At 37.2% G+C, this 26,542-nt stretch overlaps 1 protein-coding gene across 1 annotated transcript in view; it reads right to left on the bottom strand.

The window, feature by feature from the left end:
- MIB1 (MIB E3 ubiquitin protein ligase 1) overlaps positions 1 to 26,542 on the bottom strand; it is a 135,541-nt gene that overhangs the window by 62,920 nt on the left and 46,079 nt on the right. The window contains exons 8-10 of the mRNA XM_025931201.2: positions 23,719 to 23,863; positions 22,052 to 22,185; positions 18,511 to 18,618 (exon numbers count right to left, since the gene is read on the bottom strand). Of these exons, the coding sequence (XP_025786986.1) occupies positions 18,511 to 18,618; positions 22,052 to 22,185; positions 23,719 to 23,863 (387 nt within the window). The remainder of the gene's footprint in view (positions 1 to 18,510; positions 18,619 to 22,051; positions 22,186 to 23,718; positions 23,864 to 26,542) is intronic.

Here is a 26,542-nt window from a genome sequence, read left to right as displayed (position 1 = left end):
CAAGAGTCAGATGCTTAACCAACTGAGCCACACAGGTGCCCCTACAATCATGTTTTTTAAATGATTTTTTTTTACTGTAAAATACAAGTAACATAAAATTTATCATCTTAACCATCTCTAAGTATAAAATTCAGTGATATTAAACATATTCATATTGTTATGCACCCATCACCACCATCCATCTCCAGAACTCATCTTGTAAAACTAAAACTATACCTTTTACACAATAATTCTCCATTGTCCCTCTTCCCAACCCCTGGAAAACATTATTCTACTTTCTGTCTCTATGATTTTTGACTAGTCCAGGTACTTCACATAAATGGAAGCATACAGTATTTGTATTTTGCAATTGTCTTATTTCATTTAGCATCATGTCCTCAAGGTTCATCCACATTGTAGCATGAGGCAAAATTACCTTTCTTTTTAAGTAAATAATACTCCATTGTATGTATATATCACATTTTGTTTAGCCATTCATAAATCAAGAATACTTAGGTTGCTTCCAATTTTTAGCTACTTTGAATAATGATATGAACACTGTTCTTTCAATTCTTGTGGGTATATACCCAGAGATGGAATTGTTGGATCATACGGTAATTCTATTTTTAACAAATCACCATACTGTTTTCCACAGCAGCCATACAATTTTACATCCTCACCAACCTCCCCAAAGGGTTCCAATTTCTCCACATCCTCACATATTTTCTGTTTGGCTTTTTTTCTTTTTTTTTTTTTATAGTAGCCATCTGACTAGCTAGCTGTGAGGTGGTATCTCATTATGCTTTTGATTTACATTTCCCTAATGATTTGTGATGTTTAGCATCTTTTCAGGTGCTTATGAGCCATCCATATATTATTTGGAAAATGTCTATTCAAGTCCTTTGTCCAGTTTTTTTTTTTTATTTATATATGAAATTTATTGTCAAATTGGTTTCCATACAACACCCAGTGCTCATCCCAAAAGGTGCCCTCCTCAGTACCCATCACCCACCCTCTCCTCCCTCCCACCCCCCATCAACCCTTAGTTTGTTCTCAGTTCTCAACAGTCTCTTATGCTTTGGCTCTCTCCCACTCTAACCTCTTTTTTTTTTTTTTTTTCCCCTTCCCCATGGGTTTCTCTTAAGTTTCTCAGGATCCACATAAGAGTGAAACCATATGGTATCTGTCTTTCTCTGTATGGCTTATTTCACTTAGCATCACACTCTCCAGTTCCATCCACGTTGCTACAAAAGGCCATATTTCATTTTTTCTCATTGCCACGTAGTACTCCATTGTGTATATAAACCACAATTTCTTTATCCATTCATCAGTTGATGGACATTTAGGCTCTTTCCATAATTTGGCTATTGTTGAGAGTGCTGCTATGAACATTGGGGTACAAGTGCCCCTATGCATCAGTACTCCTGTGTCCCTTGGATAAATTCCTAGCAGTGCTATTGCTGGGTCATAGGGTAGGTCTATTTTTAATTTTCTGAGGAACCTCCACACTGCTTTCCAGAGCGGCTGCACCAATTTGCATTCCCACCAACAGTGCAAGAGGGTTCCCGTTTCTCCACATCCTCTCCAGCATCTATAGTCTCCTGATTTGTTCATTTTGGCCACTCTGACTGGCGTGAGGTGATACCTGAGTGTGGTTTTGATTTGTATTTCCCTGATAAGGAGCGACGCTGAACATCTTTTCATGTGCCTGTTGGCCATCCGGATGTCTTCTTTAGAGAAGTGTCTATTCATGTTTTCTGCCCATTTCTTCACTGGGTTATTTGCTTTTCGGGTGTGGAGTTTGGTGAGCTCTTTATAGATTTTGGATACTAGCCCTTTGTCCGATATGTCATTTGCAAATATCTTTTCCCATTCCGTTGGTTGCCTTTTAGTTTTGTTGGTTGTTTCCTTTGCTGTGCAGAAGCTTTTTATCTTCATAAGGTCCCAGTAATTCACTTTTGCTTTTAATTCCCTTGCCTTTGGGGATGTGTCGAGGAAGACATTGCTACGGCTGAGGTCAGAGAGGTCTTTTCCTGCTTTCTCCTCTAAGGTTTTGATGGTTTCCTGTCTCACATTCAGGTCCTTTATCCATTTTGAGTTTATTTTTGTGAATGGTGTGAGAAAGTGGTCTAGTTTCAACCTTCTGCATGTTGCTGTCCAGTTCTCCCAGCACCATTTGTTAAAGAGACTGTCTTTTTTCCATTGGATGTTCTTTCCTGCTTTATCAAAGATGAGTTGGCCATATGTTTGTGGGTCTAGTTCTGGGGTTTCTATTCTATTCCATTGGTCTATGTGTCTGTTTTTGTGCCAATACCATGCTGTCTTGATGATGACAGCTTTGTAGTAGAGGCTAAAGTCTGGGATTGTGATGCCTCCTGCTTTGGTCTTCTTCTTCAAAATTACTTTGGCTATTCGGGGCCTTTTGTGGTTCCATATGAATTTTAGGATTGGTTGTTCTAGTTTCGAGAAGAATGCTGGTGCAATTTTGATTGGGATTGCATTGAATGTGTAGATAGCTTTGGGTAGTATTGACATTTTGATAATATTTATTCTTCCAATCCATGAGCAGGGAATGTCTTTCCATTTCTTTAAATCTTCTTCAATTACCTTCATAAGCTTTCTATAGTTTTCAGCATACAGATCCTTTACATCTTTGGTTAGATTTATTCCTAGGTATTTTATGCTTCTTGGTGCAATTGTGAATGGGATCAGTTTCTTTATTTGTCTTTCTGTTGCTTCATTGTTAGTGTATAAGAATGCAACTGATTTCTGTACATTGATTTTGTATCCTGCAACTTTGCTGAATTCATGTATCAGTTCTAGCAGACTTTTGGTGGAGTCTATCGGATTTTCCATGTATAATATCATGTCATCTGCAAAATGCGAAAGCTTGACTTCATCTTTGCCAATTTTGATGCCTTCGATTTCCTTTTGTTGTCTGATTGCTGATGCTAGAACTTCCAGCACTATGTTAAACAACAGCAGTGAGAGTGGACATCCCTGTCGTGTTCCTGATCTCAGGGAAAAAGCTCTCAGTTTTTCCCCGTTGAGGATGATGTTAGCTGTGGGCTTTTCATAAATGGCTTTTATGATGTTTAAGTATGTTCCTTCTATCCCGACTTTCTCAAGAGTTTTTATTAAGAAAGGGTGCTGGATTTTGTCAAAGGCCTTTTCTGCATCGATTGACAGGATCATATGGTTCTTCTCTTTTTTTTTTGTTAATGTGATGTATCACGTTGATTGATTTGCGAATGTTGAACCAGCCCTGCATCCCAGGAATGAATCCCACTTGATCATGGTGAATAATTCTTTTTATATGCCGTTGAATTCGATTTGCTAGTATCTTATTGAGAATTTTTGCATCCATATTCATCAGGGATATTGGCCTGTAGTTCTCTTTTTTTACTGGGTCTCTGTCTGGTTTAGGAATCAAAGTCATACTGGCTTCATAGAATGAGTCTGGAAGTTTTCCTTCCCTTTCTATTTCTTGGAATAGCTTGAGAAGGATAGGTATTATCTCTGCTTTAAACGTCTGGTAGAACTCCCCTGGGAAGCCATCTGGTCCTGGACTCTTATTTGTTGGGAGATTTTTGATAACCGATTCAATTTCTTCGCTGGTGATGGGTCTGTTCAAGCTTTCTATTTCCTCCTGATTGAGTTTTGGAAGAGTGTGGGTGTTCAGGAATTTGTCCATTTCTTCCAGGTTGTCCAATTTGTTGGCATATAATTTTTCATAGTATTCCCTGATAACTGTTTGTATCTCTGAGGGATTGGTTGTAATAATTCCATTTTCATTCATGATTTTATCTATTTGGGTCATCTCCCTTTTCTTTTTGAGAAGCCTGGCTAGAGGTTTGTCAATTTTGTTTATTTTTTCAAAAAACCAACTCTTGGTTTCATTGATCTGCTCTACAGTTTTTTTAGATTCCATATTGTTTATTTCTGCTCTCATCTTTATTATTTCTCTTCTTCTGCTGGGTTTAGGCTGCCTTTGCTGTTCTGCTTCTATTTCCTTTAGCTGTGCTGTTAGATTTTGTATTTGGGATTTTTCTTGTTTCTTGAGATAGGCCTGGATTGCAATGTATTTTCCTCTCAGGACTGCCTTCGCTGCGCCCCAAAGCGTTTGGATTGTTGTATTTTCATTTTCGTTTGTTTCCATATATTTTTTAATTTCTTCTCTAATTGCCTGGTTGACCCACTCATTCGTTAGTAGGGTGTTCTTTAACCTCCATGCTTTTGGAGGTTTTCCAGACTTTTTTCTGTGGTTGATTTCAAGCTTCATAGCATTGTGGTCTGAAAGTATGCATGGTATGATTTCAATTCTTGTAAACTTATGAAGGGCTGTTTTGTGACCCAGTATATGATCTATCTTGGAGAATGTTCCATGTGCACTCGAGAAGAAAGTATATTCTGTTGCTTTGGGATGCAGAGTTCTAAATATATCTGTCAAGTCCATCTGATCCAATGTCTCATTCAGGGCCCTTGTTTCTTTATTGACCGTGTGTCCAGATGATCTATCCATTTCTGTAAGTGGGGTGTTAAAGTCCCCTGCAATTACCACATTCTTCTCAATAAGGTTGCTTATGTTTATGAGTAATTGTTTTATATATTTGGGTGCTCCGGTATTCGGCGCATAGACATTTATAATTGTTAGCTCTTCCTGATGGATAGACCCTGTCACTATTATATAATGTCCTTCTTCATCTCTTGTTACAGCCTTTAATTTAAAGTCTAGTTTGTCTGGTATAAGGATGGCTACTCCAGCTTTCTTTTGGCTTCCAGTAGCATGATAAATAGATCTCCATCCCCTCACTCTCAATCTAAAGGTGTCCTCAGGTCTAAAATGAGTCTCTTGTAGACAGCAAATAGATGGGTCTTGTTTTTTTATCCATTCTGATACCCTATGTCTTTTGGTTGGCGCATTTAATCCATTTACATTCAGTGTTATTATAGAAAGATATGGGTTTACAGTCATTGTGATGTCTGTATGTTTTATGCTTGTAGTGATGTCTCTGGTACTTTGTCTCACAGGGTCCCCCTTAGGATCCCTTGTAGGGCTGGTTTAGTGGTGACAAATTCCTTCAGTTTTTGTTTGTTTGGGAAGACCTTTATCTCTCCTTCTATTCTAAATGACAGACTTGCTGGATAAAGGATTCTCGGCTGCGTATTTTTTCTGTCTCGCACACTGAAAATCTCGTGCCAATTCTTTCTGGCCTGCCAAGTTTCAAAAGAGAGATCAGTCACGAGTCTTATAGGTCTCCCTTTATATGTGAGGGCACGTTTACCCCTTGCTGCTTTCAGAATTTTCTCTTTATCCTTGTATTTTGCCAGTTTCACTATGATATGTCGTGCAGAAGATCGATTCAAGTTACGTCTGAAGGGAGTTCTCTGTGCCTCTTGGATTTCACTGCCTTTTTCCTTCCCCAGTTCAGGGAAGTTCTCAGCTATTATTTCTTCAAGTACCCCTTCAGCACCTTTCCCTCTCTCTTCCTCCTCTGGGATACCAATGATGCATATATTATTTCTTTTTAGTGTATCACTTAGTTCTCTAATTTTCCCCTCATACTCCTGGATTTTTTTATCTCTCTTTTTCTCAGCTTCCTCTTTTTCCATAACTTTATCTTCTAGTTCACCTATTCTCTCCTCTGCCTCTTCAATCCGAGCCGTGGTGGTTTCCATTTTGTTATGCATTTCGTTTAAAGCGTTTTTCAGCTCCTCGTGACTGTTCCTTAGTCCCTTGATCTCTGTAGCAAGAGATTCTCTGCTGTCAGCTATACTGTTTTCAAGCCCAGCGATTAATTTTATGACTATTATTCTAAATTCACTTTCTTTTATATTATTTAAATCCTTTTTGATCAGCTCATTAGCTGTTGTTATTTCCTGGAGATTCTTCTGAGGGGAATTCTTCCGCTTGGTCATTTTGGATAGTCCCTGGCGTGGTGAGGACCTGCAGGGCACTTCCCCTGTGCTGTGGTGTATAACTGGAGTTGGTGGGCGGAGCCGCAGTCAGACCTGATGTCTGCCCCCAGCCCACCGCTGGGGCCACAGTCAGACTGGTGCGTGCCTTCTCTTCCCCTCTCCTAGGGGAGGGATTCACTGTGGGGTGGGGTGGCCTGTCTGGGCTACTTGCACACTGCCAGGCTTGTGATGCTGGGGATCTGGCGTCTTAGCTGGGGTGGGTAGGCAAGGTGCACAGGGGCAGGAGGGGCAGGCTTAGCTTGCTTCTCCTTAGGTGATCCACTTCAGGAGGGGCCCTGTGGCAGCAGGAGGGAGTCAGATCCGCTGCCGGAGGTTTGGCTCCGCAGAAGCGCAGAGTTGGGTGTTTGCGCGGAGCAAGCAAGTTCCCTGGCAGGAACTGGTTCCCTTTGGGATTTTGGCTGGGGGATGGGCGGGGGAGATGGCGCTGGCGAGCGCCTTTGTTCCCCACCAAACTGAGCTCTGTTGTCCGGGGGCTCAGCAGCTCTCCTTCCCTTTGTCCTCCAGCCTTCCCGCTTTCTGAGCAGAGCTGTTAACTTATGACCTCCCAGACGCTAAGTCGCGCTTGCTGTCGGAACACAGTCCGTCAGGCCCCTCCGCTTTTTGCAAGCCAGACTCGGGGGCTCTGCTTGGCTGGCGAGCCGCCCCTCCGCCCCGGCTCCCTCCCGCCAGTCCGTGGAGCGCGCACCGCCTCGCCGCCCTTCCTACCCTCTTCCGTGGGCCTCTCGTCTGCGCTTGGCTCCGGCGACTCCGTTCTGCTAATCCTCTGGTGGTTTTCTGGGTTATTTAGGCAGGTGTAGGTGGAATCTAAGTGATCAGCAGAACGCGCGGTGAGCCCAGTGTCCTCCTACGCCGCCATCTTCCCTCTCTCCCTTTGTCCAGTTTTGAATCAGGTTTTGTTATTGTTGTTAAGTTTTAAGTATTCTCCATATCCTGGACATCGACCCATTATCAGACATACAATTTGCCCGTATTGTCCCATATTCTGTAGGTTGCCTTTTCTTGGTTGATAGTGTCCTTTGGTGCACAGAATTTTTCAATTTTCATGGAAGTCCAATTTGCCTATTTCTTCTTCTGCTGCATGTGCCAACAAATCACTGCCAAATCCAATGTTGTGAGCTTTGCCCAATGTTTTCTTCTAAGAGTTTTATACTTTTAGCTTTTGCATTTAAGTCTTTGACCTACTGAGTTAATTTCTGTAGATGATTTGAGGTAAGGGTCCATCTTCATTCTTTTGTACATAGATATCCTGTTTTCCCAGCACCATCTATTGAAAAGACTGTCCTTTCCTCACTGAATACTCTTGGCGCCTTTGTCAAAAATTATTTGACCATGTATGCAAGGATTAATGGACTCTTTATTCTGTTCCACTGAGTTATAGATCTGTCTTTATGCCAGTACCAAACTGTTTTGAGTATTGTACCTTTGCAGTAAATTTTGAAATCAGGAAGAATGAGTCTCCCAGATTTTTTATTCCTTTTCAAGATGGTTTTGGCTATCTCAGGGTATCTTGAGATGACATACTGAACTATAGAATGGATTTTTCCATTTCTGGAAAAAAAAATCACTAATATTTTGACAAGGTTTGCACTGAACATGTGGATTAGTTTGGACAGTACTGACATCATTATATAAATTCTTCCAATCCATGAACATGAAATAGGTTTCTATTTGCATATGTCTTCTATAATTTCTTTCAGCAGTATTTTGTAGTTTTCATTGTACAAGTCTTTCACCTCTTTGGTTAAATTAACTCCTAATTATTTTTGTTGCTATTGTAAATGGAGTTGTTTTCTTAATATCCCCTACTGATTGTTGATGGTTAGTGTACAGAAATACAGCTAGCTTTTGTACATTGACTTTGTATCCTGACACTTTGCTGAATATCTTAATTAGTTCTAAAAGTTTTTTGTGTGGAACTTTAGGGTTTTCTAGATAAAAGGATCACATAATCTGCAGAGATAATTTTACTTCTTCCTTTCCAAGGTTGATGCCTTTTATTTCTTTTTCATGCCTAATTACTCTGGCTAGGACTTCCAGTACCATGTTGAATGTGAGTGGAAAAGTGAGTATCCTTACCTTTTTCCTGATCCCAGAGGACAAATTTTCAGTTTTTCATATATGGTTTTTATTATGTCAAGGTTGTTTCCTTCCATTCCTAGTTTGCTGGGGGTTTTTTAATCATAAAAGGGTACTGAATTTAATCAAATGTTTCTACATCAATTGAGATGGTCACATGGTTTTCTCCCTTCATTCTGTTAATGTGGTGCTATCACATTGATCGATTTTTGTATGCTAAACTTTCCTTTAGTCCAAGAATAAATCCCACTTGGTCATGGTGTATAATCCTTTTAATATGCTGAATTTGGTTTGTTAGTATTTTGTTGAGAAACTTTATATCATTCTTCACAAGGGATATTGGTTTGTAGTTTTCTTATAGTAACTTTGTCTGGCTATGACATCAGGGTAAAGCAGGCTTCATAAAATGAGTTAGGAAGTGTTCTCTCCTCTGACATTTTTGAAAAATCTGAGAACTGGTATTAGCTCTTTAAATGTCTGGTAGAGTTCATCAGTGAATCAATCAGTTCCAGGGCTTTTCTTTGTCAGGGTATTTTTTTAAATTACTGATTCAATCTTCTTACTAGCTATAGGTCTATTCAGATTTCCTGTATCTTCATGATTCAGTCTTAGGTTTTGTGTTTCTAGGTATTTGTCCAGTTCATCTAGGTTATCCCATTTGTTGGCATACAACTCTTTAAAGTACTCACTTATACACCTTTCCATTTCTTTGGAATGGTAATGTCCCCACTTTCATTTCTGATTTTAGTACTCAGAGTCTTTTTTTAATGTTTATTTATTTTTGTTTACTATTTTGTTATTATCATTGTTTATTTATTAATGTTTATTTTAAGAGTGCATACACAAGCAGGGGAGGAGCAGAGAGAGAGGGGCAGAAAGAGTATCCCAAGCAGGTTCCACGCTGTGGAGCTCAATCTCACAACCCTGAGATCATGACCTGAGCTGAAATCAAGAGTCGGACACTTAACAGACTGAACTACCCAGGCTCCCTGAAATTTTTTTTTTTTTTTTTACTGTTTATTTATTTTTGAGAGAGAGACAAAGCCTTAGTTGGGAAGGAGCAGAGAAAGAGGGAGACACAGAATCTGAAGCAGGCTCCAGGCTCTGAGCTGTCAGCATAGAGCCCAACGTGGGGCTCAAACCCACAAACTGCAAGATCATGACCTGAGCCAAAGTCAGACACTTCAATGACTGAGCCACCCAGGCAACCCTATCTGATCTATCTTTTAAATGTACCCATGTATAGCTATAAACTTCTCTTTCATACTGCTTTCACTACATCTCACAGGTTTTAGTTATGTTCCGCTTTTGTTTTCATTCATCTCTAAGTATTGTCTTATTTCCCTTGCAATTTCTTTGATCCATTCATTGCAATTTTAATTTTAATTTCCACAAATTTGTGAATTTTCCAGTTTTTCCTCTGTTATTGATTTGAAACTTCATCACATTGTGGTCAGAGAAGATACTCTGTAAGACATCTACCTTTTTAAATCTACTCAGCCTTAATATGCAACTTAACGTATGGTCTGTCCTGAAGAACGTACAAGGTGCACTTGAAAAGAATGTGCACGCTGTTGTTAGGTGGAGTGTTCCATAGATGTCTATTAGCTCTATTTGGCTTTATTGTGTTGTTCTATCCATTACTGAGAGTAGGATACTGAAGTCTCAAGGTACTATTGTAAAAATGTTTATTTCTCCCGTCACTTCTGTCAATTTTTTTCATCTGTTTGGTCTATTATTAAGTATATAAATATTTATAATTGTCATATCTTCTTGCTGTATTGAACTTTTTAAAAATAATGCCCATCTCTGTCTTTTATAACCTTCATGACTTAAATTCTATTCTGTCTAAAATTAGTGGAGCTACTCCTGCTCTCTTTTGGTTACTATTTGCATTAATATCTTTCTCCATCCTTTCACTTTAAACTTATGTATCTATGCACCTAAACTGAGTCTCTTATACAGAGAATATATTACATCATTTTTAATCCATTCTGCCAGTCTCTGTCTTTTATACTTTAATCCACCTACATTTGAAGTAATTATTGATCAGGAATAACTTACTGTTGTCATCTTCCTATATATTTTCTAGATACCATACAGCTTTTGTTGCCTCATTTTCCAAATTAATGTCCTCTTTTATATTTAATTGTTATTTTGAAGTGAAACATTTTAATTCCCTTCTCATTTCCTTTCATGTATATTCTATATCTATTTTCTTCAGTCACCATGGGGGTTATATTTAACTTCCTAAAGTTATAATACTAATTTCAAATTTATACCAGCCTAACTTCAATAACCTACAAAAACTCATTAACAGGTCCATTCACAACACTTTCAGTTACTGTCACCACAAAATTACAACTTTGTACATTGTGTGCCCAAAAATATAATTTTTTTTAAATCCATCAGTTGTTAAATTATGCAGAAAACAAAATGTAGATTTACAAACCAAAATTACAATAATACTAGATTTTAGACTAATAATTTTTTCATGTATTAGTCTCTTAAACCATGTGGGAAACAAAAGAAAGAATTATAGACAATATATTGTTAAAATAATGCTATCTTTTATAAATGCCTACATATTTTACCTTTACAGTGATTTTATTTCTTCTTATGGCTTCAAGTTACTACCTAAAACAACTCATTTCACCCTGCAGGACTCCTTTTGGGATTTCTTGCAAGGCAGGCATAGTGGTAACAAACTCCCTCAGTTTTAGGGAATGTCTTAATTTCTCTGCCATTTTTGAAGGACAGTTTTACCAGACACAGGATTTTTGGTTGACTGTGTGTGTGTGTGTGTGTGTGTGTGTGTGTGTGTGTGTGTGTTCTTTTTAGCACCTTGAATACATCAGTCCACTATCTTCTGGACTCCAAAGTTTCTGATGAGAAATCTGAAAATCTTATGAGGATTCCTTATAAGTGACAAGTTACCTCTGTTGCTGCTTTCAAGATTCTTTGGCCTTGGCTCTTGAAGTTTGATGATATTGTGTGTGTCTCAGCATAGGTCTCTTTGAGTTCATCCTACTTGGAATTCACTGTGCTTCTTGGATGTTTGTAATCAGGTCTTTCATCAAATTTGGGAAAGTTTTGGGCCACAGTTTCTTCAAATAATCTCTCTGCTCCTCCTCCCCCCCCCCCCCCCCGCCATCTCTTCTCCTCAAATTCCCACAGTGCATATCATGGTCCACCTGATAGTGTCCCACAGGTCCCTAAGGCTCTGTTCATTTTTTCTTCAATCTTTTTTCCTTCTACTCCTCAGACTCCATAATTTTCATTGTCTTATCTTCTAGTTCACTGGGTCTTTCTTCTGTCTGGTTAAATCTGTATTTGTATATCTCCATGAATTTTTCACTTCAGTTATCGTACTTTTCAACTTTAGAATTTCTTCTTGATTTCTTTTTAGGTTATCTTTGTGTTCACTGTTATTTCCATTTTGTTCATACATCATTTTCTTGACTTTCTTCTCATCTTCAATTAGTTCTTGGAGCACCTTTAAGATAACTGTTTTAGAGTCTTTGTCTAGTAAGCCTATATCTGGTTTTATCGCAAGCAGTTTCTGTTGCCTTATTTTTCTTCTTTTAAATGGATCATACTTTCCTATTTCTTTGTATGCCTTGTGATTTTTTTTGTTGAAATCTGGACATTTGATTCTAATAACACGGTAACTCTTAAAATCAGATGCTTCCCCTTTTGCAGGGTTTTCTGGGTTTTTTTTTCCTGTTTTGTTTTTAATTGTTTTAGGCTTTCTTTGTGCTTATAGCCTAAGGTGTAAAAAGGTCTTTTCTGAACCTGCACCTTTCCTTGGGCATGTGCAGTGACCTTCTAGTTTCTCACAGTAGTTGCTTTTGGATGTCCTAGTCTTTAATGCCAGGATCCCAGAAGGAGAAAAAGAAAAAAAGGGGGGGCGGGGGGGAGAGGGGGAGGGTGTACCAATCTTCAAATCTTCTGGAAGTCACTTCAGCGAAGGGGGAATGGCTTACAACAATGGGAGGGTACAACAGCGGCCCACCTCTGTGTCTCCACCTCCATGATCAGAAGCAGCAATCAGTGATCAGAACACAGACCCTGATGTTTGTAGAAAAGAGTCCTTGTGGGGCGCCTGGGTGGCGCAGTCGGTTAAGCGTCCGACTTCAGCCAGGTCACGATCTTGCAGTCCGCGAGTTCGAGCCCCACGTCGGGCTCTGGGCTGATGGCTCAGAGCCTGGAGCCTGTTTCCGATTCTGTGTCTCCCTCTCTCTCTCTGCCCCTCCCCCGTTCATGCTCTGTCTCTCTCTGTCCCAAAAATAAATAAATGTTGAAAAAAAAAAATTTAAAAAAAAAAAAAAAAAAAAGAAAAGAGTCCTTGTTGCCCACCCTGACTCCTGCAAGCTGATCTAGGAACATAAACACGGCTGCCTGCCACTGGGCTAAAGGCTGGCATATAGGTAGTTCCTGCTGAATTAAGAGCTAAAATTGACAACATTGACCACAATTAATCTCCAACCCTTCCCCTAGAAGTACCAAGATTTCAACAGAATCCAGAGTTCTAAAATAGTTACATCAGAAAGAATTCTACAAGTACTGTTGTTATCTAGGTGGGGCGATGAATTTCTACTACTTCCTACATCACTATATTCCCAGAATCCTCTCAGTAACTACCATGATTTTTAACATCAATGGAATTAAACATTTCCTGAATATACTGACACTTTCAGTAAATTAGTTAAACTATTTTATTATCCCCAGATATAATTAGTAGTATTTTACTTCTTTTTTTCCTAAAACTCATTCAATTCATCAAGATGCTGGTATTCTGATCATGCTAAAACTTCAACACAATTGTTTGGAAGTGGTGTATTCTGGTTGATTCATTCAGTGAGTATTTAATGGGTTCCTACTACAAGCTCAGTATTGTTCTGGATAGTGGTGATACAACAATGGACAAAATAAAGTCCCTACCCTCATAGAGTTTACATTCTAGTGGGGGAGATAGAATATTATCAACAAAATAAGTAAATAAAATGTAAATTTTAGGTAGTAAAAGGGCCATAGGGAAAATGCTGGAGGGAAGAAGGATTAGATGACAGCCAAGGGATGGCCTCCCAGCCAAAGAATAGCTGAAGATGTGAGAGAGAGAAAGCTATGAGGATATTTGGGGGAAGAAGTGTGAAGACTAGGATGGTAACAGCAGAAAGGATAAAAAAATGTTCAAATTCTGGATATGATTTGAAGAGCCAACAGGATTTACTGATGGTAATTACTCATTACCAGATAAGTAATATGAAAAAACAAAAGGGAAATCAGCGAGGATTCTTAAAACTCAACCTGAACAACTAAAAGAATTTACAGATAAGGGAAGGCTAAAACTCTAGTGTGTCCCCTTGTAAAGCTTGACCTTTTTGTTTGGGCAATCTCAGATTTTAGCCTGCCTTCCTGTAAAAGCCAACTTAAAGACTGTTTTCTAAGTCTTACAAATCTAATCTTTTGTTGACATGCCACATTTTTAATAGTACCAGTTTTGGGGGCATAGTGTGGAATAAGGAGGTAGGGAAGCCTCCATTCATAATCTAAATCAACATGGATCCTTCAGGAACTATGTATACCAATTCCTAGAGCCACTTTGAAGATTATTATCCTGAGCCCTAACTTGTTTTTAAGAAAAGAATTTCCTTAAACTGCCCAGTCTTGAAGCCCACTTGCCCTTTCCTTCTCAGTTTTACATTTACATAAACTGTTACTACAGTTTTGGGTTTTTTTTTAACTTATTTACTTATTTTGAGAGAGAGAAAGGGCATGCACGTGCGTGGGGGAGGAGCAGAAAGACAGGGAGAGAGAGAATCCCAAGCAGGATCCACAGTGTCATCACTAAGCCCAAGGCAGGGCTTGATCCCACAAACCATGAGATCATGGTTCAAAACGATCTGAAACTGAGCCAAAATCAAGAGTCGGACACTTAACTGACTGAGGTGCCCCTACAGTTTTGTTTTCATTACTAGACAAGCAGAATCGGACAGAATTAGTATCTACTTCTTGAGAAACTATACTGTCTACCTTCTGCCAGTTGGAAAGAAACAGTCAAACAAAGGCAATAATAACATCATAAATTCCTTTGGTGGTGTTGTATACTATAAATAGTATCTTAATTATTTCCCTTACTCCACACCCCAACCCTTTAAGTTATTATCATAGATAAGGAAACTGAAGCTTATACCAGTTACAGTTTTTGCCCAATATCTCTTTAGACAGCAACAATACCATTAAAACTTGGGTTTCCTGATAAAATTTAGTATTGTTCTTCTTCAGAATAGTTTTCATTAATCTTAAATGATAAAACCACCCCAAGTTTCCTGACAACTGCAGTATATATTTGTACTGTATTTGAAAACTAATTGTAAATGACACACTTTTTAGAACTGGTCTTCCATTCAATCCTTCACACCTTTAATATTATACTTCATCAGTGGAAAAAAAATACTTAGTCCCTGCAGGATCCAAAATTAGTTCACTTATAAAAACATACCTAAGATTTCACAGTCCTCAGTGCCTTTACCTATACATTAAGGAGGTAACAGAATGTAATCCTACTGTACTTAGTAGGTTATGACCTACATGGAGACAACTTTTCAAAATAGCTGAGTTTTCCCTAAGAAAAAGAAATAGGAAAAAAATATAATCTTATCACATATCAGAAAGCTACAATATATATGAAATAATTAAGTGGTTACTTTTTCAATTTTTTATTTAAATTCTGGTTTGTTAACATATGGTGTAACATTGGCTTCAGGAGTATAATTTAGTGTAATGATAGCTTAAATCAACTGAAAAACAAAAATGCAACAGTCATCTATACTAGGGACTAGCAAACTTTTCTGTAAAGGCCCAGAAAGTAAGTATTTTAGATTTTACAAACCACATAGTATCTTGTCACAACTATTCAACTCTGCAGTTGCAATATGAAAGCAGCCATGCACAATAAATAAATGAATGAATGAATGTGCTGTGTTCCAGTAATACTTAACAACATAAATGGAGGGCTGGATTTGGCCTGCAGGCTATAGTTTGCAACCCACTTACTTCCTAATACACATGAAAAAAATGAAAGGTTACAGGATGAGATGACTAAAGAACAAAATATATTACTCTCTTTATTCTTCAGCTAACCTCAAAAGTTTTAATAAAATTAGTTTTTTAAAAACATTGTGGGGGCGCCTGGGTGGCGCAGTCGGTTAAGCGGCCGACTTCAGCCAGGTCACGATCTCGCGGTCCGTGAGTTCGAGCCCCGCGTCGGGCTCTGGGCTGATGGCTCAGAGCCTGGAGACTGTTTCGGATTCTGTGTCTCCCTCTCTCTCTGCCCCTCCCCCGTTCATGCTCTGTCTCTCTCTGTCCCAAAAAAATGAATAAACGTTAAAAAAAAATTAAAACAAAACAAAACAAAAAAAAACATTGTGGGCTCAGTCGATTAAGCATCCAACTTTGGTTCAGGTCATGATCTCATGGTTCATGAGTTTGAGCCCCGTATTGGGCTCTGTGCTGACAGCTCAGAGCCTGGAGCCTGCTTCGGATTCTGTGTCTGCCTCTCTCTCTCTCTGCCCTCCCCCACTCACACTCTCTCAAAAATAAAATGAACATTGAAAAAATAAAAATAAAAAATACTGTTAATTATTATTGCTTTTACACTTGGTAAAGGTATAATGAAGTTTAAAGCACTTATCTTTTAGGATACATACCAAAATATTTACAGATAAAATAATATATCTAGATCTGCTTCAGTATAATTCAGTAGAGGGAGCAGAGCGGGAACAGGGTATAGATAAATCAAAACTGGCCGTGAAAAATAACTGAAGAGAGGTAATGGGAACACAGGATTCATTATACTATTCTTTTATAAATATCTAAAATTTCCAATAAAAAAAAGTTAATAATGACAAATGATGAACCACAAATTTAAGTGCATTTGTAAAATTAACTATTTTCTCCATCTTTTAAACCAGGGTTTCTAAATTTTGGACCTATTTACCTTTTGGGCCAGATAGTTCTTTGTTATGGGAGCTGTCCTATGTGCTATGGGATATTCAGTAGCATCCTTAGTTTCTACCCACTAGATGCCAGTAGTACCCAAACCACCACACCTCCTACCAGTTATGACAATCAAAAATGGTCCCAGACATTTCCAAATGTCCCCCATAGGACAAAAATGCCCCCACTTGAAAACCACTGTTCTAAAAAAAAAAAAAAAAATTACACTGCTGCTTCTAATAGAGTCTTAAATTCTAGAAAAATGAGACTTTGAGGATGTTTTGTTTTAGTCTTAGGCAATGAATTGGCATTTATATTTTAACCCAATTTTTAAATTTGGTTTTTGTTTGCAATTGGTAAACTGTTATTAATTCACCTTCCTCACACTATTTCATAGAAATACATACAGAAATAATTTATAGAATTACATCTGCCTGCAATGGTTTTTAAAACAGAAAATGCACAAAATGGAAATCCAAATGAGGACGTATGGTTGAAGTCCAGATGTATCCCACTGATCTGGTGACATAGTTTTCAAACTCTCAAAGAAATTATTTGTAAACACTTAGCCTACTGAGCCACACTCCAATCTCATCAGGTTTAAGTATCAACTAACCATCTGTTGTATATTTGAGTTCAATAGAGGAACAGTGCCAACTTTGTTCCCAGTCCCACAACTGCACTCCCATTGTACACAACACGTAATGTGAACAAGAAGTCTTTAGAAACACAAATGGCTAGATAGTCCCACGTTGTCAGGTGTATTAATTAAATTCTGAATCAGAAAGCACACTTTATAAAAAACGAGGCAAAAAAATTTTGTTTGGGGCCTCTTGCCTTATTAGCTATAATCAGAAAGGCCTTGGTTTCTTAGTAGTTGTTGCTACTGTAGTTTCTGGATTCATTAAATTAAAAAATGGGATACTGAACTCAGAGAATTTCATTCTATCTCTCCAAGCCATGACACAATAAAGTAACTGTCTCCCATTTACAAAACACTAAATTTAAATTGTCTTTCTTTCATTACCAAAAAAAAAAACCCTGTGATACTGTGTTCCTAAATTCACAACTAAGAAAGAAGTGACTTAAAAATTGCTACTGTAAAAGCAAAATCAAATCATATAATCTCATTCATAAAAACATGACAATAATGAAACTATCATATAGTTCATAAACATCTACATGCTAATTTAAAATTCAAGGGGCACCTGGGTGGCTCAGTCAGTTGAGCGAACGACTCATGATCTTGCGGTCCGTGAGTTCGAGCCCCATGTCAGGGTCTGTGCTGACAGCTCAGAGCCTGGAGCCTGTTTCAGATTCTGTGGCTCCCTCTCTCTGACCCTCCCCCATTCATGCTCTGTCTCAAAAATAAATAAACGTTAAAAAAAAATTTTTTTTAATAAATAAAATAAAATTCAAGTTCTTTTTAGACAACAGAAAATTACAGTATCAAAAATCACTTATTTACAACTACAACACCAATGATTCTTCATAGTTAGCTGTCAACTGTAAAAAAACAGTAGCTGTCAAAATACATTCAATCTGAGAAAAATGCAAAAGTAACTTAAGACTTCTCTTTTGAAATATGTGTCTTTAAAATGTTTTAATTAGTAAAAATAGGCTCGTCTACTAATTTACCCCTCAGAAATCCAAGTCCTGATTAAGCTTCCTCAAATGGGAGTATCATAAATCCAAGTCCTGATTAAGCTTCCTCAAATGGGAGTATCATTTGGACAAAATTACAACATTCTACCTAGTCTAAATTTGATAGAATTTTACTTATTCCTAAATAATCTTCCACTAGACTAAAACAGATGTGATTTTAACATTTTTTCAATAATGAGGTTATAGTTAACTATAACAAAGGAAGCCATCCTTCACACCATACATAGATTCTCAACTAAAATTCCAATGATAGTAAAAAATATTCATTTCCCTTTTAAAAGAATATACTCTAAATTAATTTAAGCATACACACACACACACACACACACATAGTGATAAACACGCCGTGTAAAATTTTCAAAGATCCACATTAAAATCAAGAAACAATAAGACTAAACAAGTTCTAAATTACGGATTCCCTTATGAAAGGGAAAACAAAAAGCAAAGAAAGGCCTCTGAGTGTCACAGATCAGTAAAAATCTTGACCTACATGATCTATACATTCCCCTTCCCTCAACTTCCTCAGTATGATTTTTGGATGAATCCAATTCAGCCCCCAGCAGCATGGTGGTCCTACCATAGTAAAGGAAAACTCAATTCCTATCTTCACTTATGGTTATGGCTACAATATTGAAGAATCAAAAGAAAAACAAGAAATGCTTCATGTTATCTCTTGTCAAATTTTTCTTTTCAATCAGAAGAGCCTTAGGTGAAGATTAAACTTTAGGAATGAAAGCAATCCATCTTATAATATCGAAGTATAATTTTTAGGACATTAATTTTTACTTATGTTTCAAACAGTTTAATTACCTCTGCTTCTACATCCACATTTTGCTTCAAAAGTAACTTCAAAATGTCAACATGTCCATTCTGACTAGCAGCTTGCATAGCTGTGTGACCAGCACATTGTCCATTTACCTATACAAAAAAGAAAGGATGAAGGAATGTCACCAAGAGCCAATATATAATGTAGGTTTAAATCTAGCACATTGTAGGATTCTTTGAAAATAATTTAGGTTGGTTTTCCATATATCCTAGCATAGACCACCAGAAACTCTTCTGTAATTTAGAAGTGAGGCAGGCATTTTTTTGTTCGTTTGTTTTAAAGGTTAAAGTTCCACTGTTCAAAGAGCTATGAAAGAACTATTTTAGCCAATCTGAAAAGTTAAAAAAAGAAAGTAAGGGAGGGAGAAATGTCGTTTTAGTTTTGTATATTCTATTTGAATTAAAAAGCTCAGAGTATGTTTCAATGAAAAAAAAAACAATGAGGTGAATAAAAACTTTCAGAAAAGATGGCCTACTATATAAATAAATTCAATTTGACAAAGATACTGAATACTAACTGTAAGCAAACTATCATGAGGAATACATAAATGAATTAGCAAGGTAGCCATATACAACTATTATATTATAAAGCAATAATTTCCAATCTTTTCTTCACTTCAGATGTTGAATAAATGCATAATTTCCCAATGACATACCCAAGGCTAAGTACAATTCCTTAATCCCACCCCATCCGCTCCCATCCATAAAACCATAAAAGATGGTTAAAAATGGTAGCCTGGTCACACGTTTATATCACATTTCTCCTCAGACTACACTAAAAAGACAGTAAAATAATTAAAAACACAAAAAGACATAAAGACAAAGAGAAAGGAAGACCTAACATCAGAAAACAATAAAAAGCAACACATTTTTGAAAGAGAGAAAGCAGACAGAAGTTCTGACTTTACAGACAAAAGAAACACAAAACCCAGGAACTTCAGACAAAGTCAAAGCCTGCAAAAACAAGCACATCACAGGGCTAAGAAGAAAAACCCCAGGCAGATGTCTGATGTGCAATGGCCACACTCCAGACCCTCTCCTCAAACTCAATGACAGAGCATTAGTTGCCATGCAAATAGACCCTAGACAGAAAAATGGTTTCTTTCCTTAAACATCTGAATAGCCATGAAGAACAGACCTCTACATGATAGCATTTAGAGACCCCAAAAGCTCCACATGCATAATCACCATAATGCAAAGTCAGTCACTAAGTTCTATCCAAGCAAAGAGAGCACCAAGTAGCTTAATGTCTTCTTCAGAGATGAATGGACAAGCTAAGATCAGAGATTTGAGGAAGACCTCAAATTAAAAAAATAACTTAAAAAAACACATCTTTCTCCTATGTTATCATCTCTCAGAAGATGAAATGAATACATACCTGACATAACTAAGTGTCTTGGAAGATTAGTCAATTAGAAGTTTGGAAAAGAATTAACTATAACAATATAGATTACAAACAAATGAAAAAAACTTTATGTGTGAAGTTAAGAGGGACTGACTGGGAAAAACTACAAGTGAACTTTCTGGAATAAAGGAAAAGTCCTAGATCTTATTAGGGGTGTGAATTACATGGATGTTTGCATTTGTCAAAACTTTTCCATGTATTTCACTATATGTAAATTACACCTCAATTTTTTAAATAAAAAAAAAATATGGACATCAAGGAAAGCAAACAATTGTATAGGAAAATACAATCTAGAATCAGTCACAGCTCAGATATGAATGTCATTTAAATAATAACATGCACAGTCGATTTTAATCTTAACAAAGTTACAATACAACCTAACCACATAAAGAAACTGGGAGGAGCGTGTATGTGTGTGAAGGGAATGGGCTGGAAAGAAAGCTGAAACCTCATTTTCACAGTGAAGTATTGAAAGGTAACTCCCCAAACATAAAAATCAAGAAAAAACAATAGATGTTACTGGAAGATATGGAGGCAAAATATATGAAGAAAATCAGCTGAAAGACGTGAAAACAGCTGCCCCTAAAGGATGGGAAAACAGAGTTGAGAAGGAAATGATTTTTGTAACAAACCCTGTAGAACTATTTTTTCCCTTTAAATTTTTAGAATGTATATTGTTTTAAAAAAAAAAAACTAAATTAGTAATTAAATGAAGAAAAAATTAAGTATAATAAAATATAAATCTGCTTGGCTGAATATAAAAAAAATCTATCAAACACAAAAATCATTTGATACTTTAAACATTGATAATTTACATAATTTTGATAATTTAAATAAATTATTTGTGATATCTGACAATAAAGAAATCACTGTGCTGGGGCGCCTGGGTGGCTCAATCAGTTGAGCATCCAACTTCGGCTCAGGTCATCATTTCGCAGTTCCTGAGTTCAAGCCCTGCATCAGGCTCTGTGCTGGTGGCGTGGAGCCTGCTTGGGATTCTCTCTTTCCCTCTCTCTGCCCCTTCCCCACTTGCGCGTGCACGCACACGCGCTCTCTCTAGCTCTCTCTCTTTCTCTAAATAAACTTAAAAAAAAAAAGGAATCACTGTGTTGTGCTGCTGCAACTAACATCTCCCTAATAAACATGAAATGCCACATGAGCTCCTGGGAATATGATGTTTATATCTTACAATTATAGATCAGATCTTCAAACTGTCTAGCATACTTAAATACAAAGGCAACAAACAGTGTCACAGAACAGTGACAATGACTCAAAGTGCCACTCCAACCACAATCTGGGCCAACATTGAACACTGTATTGGTGCTGACATGGGAGCAATGGCAAAGCCAATGATGACTAAACTAGAGCCAAAATGGCCCACTTAAAATATGGTTTATGTGAATGGTAAAATACAATAAACTACTAAGATTTACAAAATGTATGACCTCTACTTCATCTGCATTCTAAACTGTAAGTCAATTCTCACAGGAAAAACGTTTAAATGTTTTGAAAAGAGGGATAGAAAACTGCTTATAAAATTTACTACAATATATTTTAAAAACATGGTAAGATGACATCTCCATGAGAAGAATTCACTGAATTTCCCAAAAGGACACTAACCACTTAAAAACCTAAATGTAAAAATTATCAATTATAGGGGCACCTGGATGACTCAGTCGTTTAAGGGTCTGACTTCAGCTCAGGTCATGATCTCATGGTTTGTTGAGTTCAAGCCCCACATCAGGCTCTGTGCTGACAGCTCAGAGCCTGGAGCCTGTTTCAGATTCTGTGTCTCCCTCTCCCTCTGCCCGTCCCCTGCTCCAGCTCTGTCTTTCTCTATCTCTCAAAAATAAATAAATGTTAAAAAAAAAATTTTTTTTTAATTATCAATCATAAATTTAGGAGGTCACAATGTTAAAATAAGAAAATGTCAAGATCTTTTAGAAAAGTACACTGAAGAATGATGTCCAGTGTCTTTAAAATACCTCAGAGAAAAAAGGAAGAAGGAATAGATGAAGCGCAGTTGGAAATTAATTGGACTTAAATGAAATTACTGAACTCTAATGTTCATTATACTATTCTATTTTTCTGTATGCTTCAAATAATTTTTAAAATGCTCACATCCACATCTGGTCTTTTTAGCAAATCTTCCACTTTAGCAACATCTCCATTGGCAGCAGCCTTAACTAATTCTTCATTGAGGTCACCAGATTCTTGGGTTTCAAATAATTTCTTCAAGAGTTGGGAGAGTCTTTCTGTAAAGCATCAAATAAAGCTGCTAACATAGGAGGATCTCAAACCTTAACTGCTAACAGACAAGCATTACCCATACATCTAGAACACATACTTTTCCTTTTTTAATATTTCTATCATCAGTGTTATTTTTGTACGCTACTACAGATAGTACCCAGGCAAGTTATAATTACTACCATAGAAAGCTGCATTAAATTCCAACCCATAAGTATTCCCAGCTTTCTCCAATTCATGTATTTCAAGTTATAACTTCAGAAAAAGTAGAGAGTTAGAGACAAGTAACAATTCAAGATTTAGAAGCCATACCAAAGATAATCACAAATAAAAACACTACAATGGGAGTATTATAACAATACAAACTTTCTTTCAGGTTTTAAGCATATCACATCAATTCTCAGATCTCAATGCTACAGACCTTAGAATAAATCAACAAATGAATGATTATGATTCAGAAGCAACGTACTCTCTATAATATTTGGGGAAACGTTTTAGGGACAAACCAATTTTCAGTTGAAAATGGTCATCTAAGTGCCAACAACATACATATTGGTACTGACTAACAAAAAAGAACTAGGGGCATATTTATATAGACTCATTGTCATAAGATATTTTTTCTAAATAGCATTAATCAGTAGAGACATTACCCAGTACCATCCCTTAATTCTTAGATCTACTTAGTAGAAAGCAAAGAAATCACCAAGTGGACCACCACCAAGTACACATGATTTGAGTAGGATATTAACCATCCCTCGCTCTTTCAATTTGTAGTAGCCAGTTGGCTGTAATGCCACCTAACCAAAAGGTAAAAATAACACCACCTAATTTAAACTTTAAGTACACTAGCAAATTACAACAGGAAAGAAAAGACAGCAGTAGAGGAAGTAGAAAGCAGTACAAAATAAAACTGGAGGTCGCCCAATGTTTTCCTTTACTTTCTTATAATTTATAGTTATGGTTCTATCTTCTTTTCTGAATGCTAATACACAGTAATTTGTTTTAAAATGAATTGAGGTTATGTATATAAAGCTGGAGCACAGGAAGGAAAGACTTTGGGCATGAGTCTACCCGAGCATCCAGCTTATTCACATTTCAAAATGGTGTTCTACTTATTGTGGCATGTATAATAACTCTTATTAAACAGTAAGAAAGAAATATGGCCGATATGTAAAAATATCCAGGAAGAAAGCCATCTGCTAGCAATAACATTGAAACTAAAAAGAGAATAAAACAGTCTAAGAAAGTGATAAGTTCTGACTAAAGGGTACAATATTGAATTAACCCTTGATATAATATCCAAGAAAAAGCACCTACTTATGGAAATTTTCCAGGGCATACCTCAGCCAGAACAAAAACTGTTCACCATATGAAAAAAAGAAAAACAAAACAAAACAAAAAACACCTGTAGTGAAAATGCAGAAGTTAGTTGACATTCAAGCGAGGTTATCTATGACATTATCTGTACATGAGAACTGAGGAATTAGCAAAGGTTCTAATGTAAACCATATTACTTTTAAAGAAACACGATACAAACATACCGCCAGATGCATTGCTAATGGCTGATCCAGCAGATGCCACCTTGGAAACTGCTGCTGGATTGTATGTCCAAGATGTTCCACAAACTTCCACCTTTAAATCACTGTCTGAATAAATCTGCTGTACTCGGCCAACTTTACCTAAAGTCTTAAAAAAAAAAAAAAATTTTAGTTCATGTTGTCAAGTCTAAAGTACGTACCATAAAAATAGATCACCAGTTCTTACACGTTTAAAGTATTAATTTTTCTTTTTTACTAAAGAAAAAACATTTAAAGGACAATCATTTTCAAATGGGTTATTTACAAACTTTAAAGAGCATCCCTAAAAAACATTTTAATAAACAGGGCATCTGGGTGGCTCAGTCAGTTTAGTGTCCGACTTTGGCTCAGGTCATGATCTCATGGTTAGTGAGTTGGAGCCCTGCATGGGGATCACTGTTATCTGTGCCGAGCCTGCTTCGGATCCTCTGTCCCCCTCTCACTCTGCCCCTCCCCTCCTCACACTCACTCTGTCTCTCACTCTCAAAAATAAACATTAAAAAAAAATTTTTAATAAACAAAACTACTATACTTCCACAAGAATATAAAAACAAGGGGGTCTGAGTGGCTGACTCAGTTGAGCATCCAACGCTTGATTTCAGCTCACATCATGATCTCATGGTCATGGGATCAAGCCCAGCACTGGGCTCCATGCTGACAGTTCAGAGCCTGTTTGGGATTCTCTCCCTCTTCTCTGCCCCTCCACCGCTCGTGCATGCACACACTCTCTCTCTCTCTCTCAAAATAAACTTAAAAAAAAAAAAGAATATAAAATCAAAAATATCATGACAGTCTATCATTTATAAAAGTTCACAAAATTTTGCTTTTTGATATTCAACCTTTTAATCCCATAATCTTATGTTACATCTTGAGAATTTGTAAACTGAATAGTCTAAAATCCATCATTAATGTAGCCTAAAAAAATAAAACCTGATTTCTAAAACAAATTACTTACACCAAAATGGGAATCAGTACTGATTCCAAGACAGAAGTAGGTAGAAATAACATGCTTATTAAATATACAGGGAAAGGGGCATTTGGGTTCAGAACACAATCAGCGGCAACTCTTACCATGTGGCAGATAGTATTCTAAGAGCTTTATACATATTGACTTACCTAATACATAAAATCCTGAAAATTAAACTATTAGCTCCATTTCAAACTCCAGTCCAAAACCCATTCTCTTCAACACAAGAGAATAGCAAATTACAATACTAGAAAATTAGTTTAGAATATTGACAATATCTGACTACTTCCTAACACAGAGTAAACTGCCCTTGATTGAGTGCTTTATTTTTTGATCTCTCCACAGCATTGGACCCTAGCTTCTTGAAACTATTCCTTTGATTTCTGAATGACAGTCTAACCTTTCTGCCTATTCCTTCTCTTTCTTCACTCACTGGCTCCTTGTCCATTTTCAGATCCCTAAATCTATTCATTCTTCCCCAAATTTTATTCCTTAGTTTTTTACTCTTCCTCCTTAAAAATGTAATCTACTGTGACAACTATCACCTTATTTCCAAAGACTCCAAAATATAATTCTATAGCCCCATTTATTCCTCTCTCTGCCCTCCAACACACACCAATTTTAACTTCTCATTACACATTTCCTCTTGGAATTTTTCATCCTCTCAAACTCTATGAGGCTGCATTCCTTGTTTTCCCCCTTAACCGCTTATTATAGAAAGTCTTGGGGTGCCTGGGTGGCGCAGTCGGTTAAGCGTCCGACTTCAGCCAGGTCACGATCTCGCGGTCTGTGAGTTCGAGCCCCGTGTCAGGCTCTGGGCTGATGGCTCAGAGCCTGGAGCCTGTTTCTGATTCTGTGTCTCCCTCTCTCTCTGCCCCTCCCCCATTCATGCTCTGTCTCTCTCTGTCCCAAAAATAAATAAACATTAAAAAAAAAAAAAAAAAGTCTCAAACATACATAAGAAGACAATAGTATATTGAATCCCTGTATACCCATCAACTCTTAACAATTTTCAGCTCATGGCCAATCTTATTCTCCCCTATCTATTGTTACTCCCTGTACTATTCATCACATAAACTTTAAAAAAAAACAAACCTGATACTACTACCAACCCTCCCAAAATTATCAACTCTGTAATATCATAAAATACCAGTGTTCAAATTTCCAATTGCTTCATAAATGATAAAATTCTTCAGTATGCTTAAATCAAGTTCCAATAAAGTCCAAAATAAAGTCCAATAAAGTCAGTATGCTTAAATCAAGTTCCAATAAAGTCCAAAAATATATGTATACATATATTTTTCTTTGCCAATTATTTGTTGAAGAAACAGGGTCAACTGTCCTATAAAGTTTCTTACAATCTGAATTTTGCTAATTGATATAATTTAATAAATTCATCTTTCTCTGTATTTAATAAGAAACACTTCAAATTGGCTGCTGGATCCTTTTAACATGACCTAGAAATCTTTGATAGCTTCCTTGCTACCTGGTATGAGACTCATCTTGTTCACTTCCAAAGAGCTAGAATTAGCCATTTCTCCAAAGACTGGTTTCTATACAGAGGGAAAGGCTATTTCAAGACTGTAATCTGGGGGCACCTGGGTGGTTCAGTTGGTTAAGCGTCCGACGTCAGCTCAGGTCACGATCTCGCGGTCCATGAGTTCGAGCCCCGCGTTGGGCTCTGGGCTGATGGCTCAGAGCCTGGAGCCTGCTTCTGATTCTGTGTCTCCCTCTCTCTCTGTCCCTCCCCCATTCATGCTCTGTCTCTCTCTGTCTCAAAAATAAATAAACGTTAAAAAAAAAAAAATAAAAAAAAAAAAA

Source organism: Puma concolor, chromosome D3 (assembly GCF_028749965.1).
Source record: "Puma concolor isolate L17-30 chromosome D3, mPumCon1.1.hap2, whole genome shotgun sequence".
Taxonomy (NCBI): domain Eukaryota; kingdom Metazoa; phylum Chordata; class Mammalia; order Carnivora; family Felidae; genus Puma; species Puma concolor.
The sequence above is the reverse complement of the archived record's forward strand: the minus strand, read 5'-3'. Positions and strand labels throughout refer to the sequence as shown.